The 4,264-nt window shown below is 48.4% G+C and overlaps 1 protein-coding gene across 1 annotated transcript; it reads left to right on the forward strand.

Annotated features, from left to right (window-relative positions):
* The first annotated feature begins 225 nt into the window (after positions 1–225).
* Positions 226–1,161, forward strand: LOC135894426 (olfactory receptor 51G2-like). The gene has a single exon (XM_065422508.1). The coding sequence runs from the start codon at positions 226–228 to the stop codon at positions 1,159–1,161; it is 936 nt and encodes a 311-aa protein (XP_065278580.1).
* Positions 1,162–4,264: the final 3,103 nt, after the last annotated feature.

The following is a 4,264-nucleotide window of genomic DNA, read 5'->3' on the forward strand; positions in this document are numbered from 1 at the left end:
TGGAACTGGACACTGGATATTGGGCTAGATGGACTGCTGGTCTGATCCAGTCTTCCTACAGCTGTAAATCCAAAACTATGTTTTTGCTTATCTTCCTTGAGCTCCTGGGAGTCTCTAGAGTTGCACTGAGAGGAGAAAGATGTCTATTTAAATATAATTTAGTCTCCTGTTCTTTTTTCTTTCAGGAAGGAAAATTCAAAGTTCCTCTGACCTGCCCAGTCCATTATGTCAGCTGTCAATAACACCAAATTCAATTCTGCAGCGTTCCTTCTCACCGGGATACCTGGTCAGGAAGAAATCCATCTCTGGATCTCTATCACATTCTGCTTAACATATGTTATTTCGATATTAGGAAATTCAGTCATCCTGTTCATTATAAAAACAGATCCAAGCCTTCAGGAGCCCATGTACATTTTCCTTTCCATGTTGGCCATCACAGACCTTGGTTTATCGATAGCCACCATGTCGACAACACTGGGTATATTCTTGTTTAACTCTAGGGAGATCAGCTTCAATGCCTGTTTTGTGCAGCTGTTCTTCATCCACTCGCTTCAGTGCACTGAATCCTCCGTGCTGTTGTTGATGGCCTTTGACCGCTTCATCGCGATCCATGACCCGCTGAAATATGCTTCCATCTTAAACCCACAGAGAATACACAAGATGGGACTGGTGTTTGTGCTGAAAGGGGTGGCAATAATATTCCCACTCCCTTTTCTCCTGAAACAGTTCCAATACTGTCGAACAAATGTCCTCTCCCATTCCTACTGCCTGCACCAGGAGGTCATGAAGATGGCTTGCTCGGATATCACAGTCAACAGCATCTATGGTTTGTCTGTTGCACTCTTAACGGTGGGGTTGGACTCGCTGCTCATCTTCCTCTCTTATGTGATGATCCTCAAAACAGTGCTGAGCATCGCGTCCAATGCTGAGTGCCTCAGGGCCCTGAACACCTGCGTTTCCCACCTCTGCGCCGTCCTGCTCTTTTATACGCCAATGATCGGCCTGTCTGTGATACACAGATTCGGGAAGGGCTCTTCTCCCTTAATTCAGATTCTCCTGGGTTACATCTACCTGCTGGCCCCACCCCTGATTAACCCAATTGTGTACAGTGTGAAAAGCAAACACCTTCGTGCAAGGATAATCAGGGTGTTCGTCAAGTGAAGGGTCAGTTCATCACCTGATTCCAACGCTGGTGACATGGGAGACCAAAAACACGGGCTACCTTTTAACAATGCGGCCTTTGGCGGGACACAACTGAGAGTATCAATTCAAGACAAATTGCTTGGAGCCGGGCAGTCACAGCCCAAGGCTAGGGGTCCTTTACTAGTAAGGCACACCAAACCAGCCAAACAGAGAGGACTTCGGTTTCACCTCACTGGCTAACCAGAAGTCATACAAGCAATTCCCTCAGACACTCCACTTTCCCAGTATCACCACCAGCACCACTCCTTATGGGGATGATTGGTTATGAAAACCAATACCCCAGTAAAAGAAAAAAGGTTCTCCTGATCCCAAAGGACCAGGCCTAAGACTCAGGTCAATACACAAGTCAGACCTTACCCATAAATCACTCTGTTGCCAATCCTTTAGAATCTAAAATCTAAAGGTTTATTCATTAAAAGAAAGAAATATAGATGAGCGTTAAAATTGGTTAAATGAAATTAATTATATACACTAATGGCAAAGTTCTTGTTTCAGGCTTGTAGCAGTGATAGAATAAACTGCTGGCTTAAGTTAAGTCTCTGGAGTACATCCACAGCTTGGATGGGTCATTCAGTCCATTGTTCAGAGCTTCTGTTTGTAGCAAAGTTCCTCCAGAGGTAAGAAGCAGGATTGAAGACAAAATGGAGAAGATGTAGATGCCTTTTATAGTCTCTTGCCATGTGGCCTGTGCTTCCTTTTTTTCAAACAGAAGCTGCCCAGCACATGGCTTGGAAGCCTTAGAGTTCTGTCCATAGGCATGTCTCTGCATGCCTTGCTGAGTCACAAGGTGTATCTGCCTTCACTCAATGGGTCAGTTGTATAGCTGATGGTCCTTAATGGGCCATCAAGCAGGCTAGGCAGCGCTGACTCCACATTGCCTGTCTAGTTAAATATCATCAAGCCTCCTGTACTTTTTCCTTTCAGGAAGGAAAGTTGAAATTCCTCAGACCTGTCCAATCCATTATGCCAGCTGTAAATGACACCAAATTCAAATCTGCAGTGTTCCTTCACACTGGGATACCTGGGCAGGAAGACGTCCATCTCTGGGTCTCTATCCCTTTCTGCTTAATGTATGCTATTTCTATATTAGTAAATTCAGTCATTCTGTTCATTATTGAAACAGTTCCAAGCCTCCATTAGCCCATGTACATTTTCCTTTCCATGCTGGCCATCACAGACCTTGGCTTATCAATATCCACTATACCGACGATACTGGGCATATTCTTGTTTAAATCTAGGGAGATCAGCTTCAATGCCTGTTTAGCCCAGTTGTTCTTCATCCACTTGCTTCAATTAATTGAATCCTCTGTGCTCTTGTTGATGGCCTTTGGCTGCTTCATCGCAATCTTTTACCCCGATGAGATATGCTTCCATCTTAACCCTGCAGAAAATAACCAAGATGGGACTCATGTTTGTGATAAGAGGATTGGCTGTAATATTCCCACTACTGAAATGGTTCCACTACTGTCAAGACAATGTCCTCTCCCATTCCTACTGCCTGCACCAGGAGGTCATGAAGATGGATTGTTCAGATATCAGAGTGAACAGCATCTATGGCTTGTTTACTAAACTCTAACAATGGGGTTGGACTCGCTGCTCATCTTCCTCTCTTATGTGATGATTCTCAAAACAGTGCTGAGCATCGCATCCCACATGGAGTGTCTCAGGGCCTTGAACACCTGTGTCTCCCACCTCTGCACCATCCTGGTCTTCTATACGCCAGATATTGGCCTGGCTGTGATACATAGATTTGGAAATAGCTCTTCTCACTTGCTTCAAATGGTCCTGAGTTATGTCTACCTGCCGGTCCCACCCCTGATAAATACAATCATGTACAGCATGACAAGCAAACACCTTCTTGCAAGGATAATTAGGTCATTTGTCAAGTGAAGGGTCAGTTCGTGAACTAGCTCCAGCACTGCTGACATGGGAGATGATAAACACAGGCCACCAATTCCATCCTGGACCCTTAGATCCAAGACTATATGAGCTACTAAACTCCATTCTGTTGAGAGAGTTTCAGACAGGGTCTAAGGCCTGGAGCTATGGGAGAGGGGCTGGTCCAGGGAGGACAGTGCACTGGGGGAAGGACACCAAGGCAGGCAGCAGCATTTACAAAGTGACTGTGTTAGTGGAGAGCCAGGGGACCGGTGGTTTGTTGACCCATAAAGAGCCGTATCGGTGGCTACTCCGACCTCAGAATTCCTCTCGATACAGTCAATAAAGAGAAGGGACGTGGATGTTGTTTTCCATTACACCTGGCCTGTCACTGTCCCATCTCTGGTTAAACATCCATGGGCCATGAGAAAAGCTGCAGAGTCCTGGTCCTTCCGGAGTGCTCTGGGTGCTGCGTGATCCATGGTGTGGACAGGGGATATTCAAGGGGCCACAGGCGCTGGCTCCGTGAGTGCTCCGGGGGTGGAGCACCCACGGGGAAAAATTAGTGGGTGCTCCGCACCCACCAGCCAAGCTCCCCCCTCCTCGCTTCCTTCTCCCCCCCGTACGCCGTGTCCCTGCTCCTCCCCGTCCCTTACAGCCCCTTCCACCTCCCCGTCGCCTAACAGCTGTTTGGCGGCACTTAGGACATTCTGGGAGGGAGGGGGAGGAGGTGGAGAAGAGGCGGGAAGGGGGCGGGGACTTTGGGGAAGGGGTGGAATGGGGGCGGGACGAGGGCGGTGCAGGCATGGGGAAGAGGACGGGCCAGGGGCGGAGGGGGGTTAAGCACCCACCGGGCAGAGGGAAAGTTGGTGCCTATGCAAGGGGCATGGACCCCCACCCTTTCCCTACTCCCTCAGCCAGTTGCTTGTGACTGAGTCATGTCAGAGACCCGATTAACACAGGAGCTCCAGGAAAAGCCATGTAGGCAGTGCATCCTCTCTGCCCCCATTGATGGCTCTGCACACCACACACCTATGTAGTGCACCCCCAGCTGACCGTAATTCCCCCAAGGCAGGGCAGAGCTGCGAGTGTGAATGAAGGTCTGACACATAGGAGTCCTGGCAAGAGACACAGGCCCAGGTTCCCCCCCCAGTCTCCTTTGTTTGTACTGCCCCAGTGTACG

This window comes from Emys orbicularis, chromosome 1 (genome assembly GCF_028017835.1).
Source record: "Emys orbicularis isolate rEmyOrb1 chromosome 1, rEmyOrb1.hap1, whole genome shotgun sequence".
In the NCBI taxonomy this organism is placed as follows: domain Eukaryota; kingdom Metazoa; phylum Chordata; order Testudines; family Emydidae; genus Emys; species Emys orbicularis.

Bases quoted from the DNA above. Each gene is read 5' to 3' on its own strand.
- LOC135894426 (XM_065422508.1), top strand. From the start codon at position 226: ATGTCAGCTGTCAATAACACCAAATTCAATTCTGCAGCGTTCCTTCTC.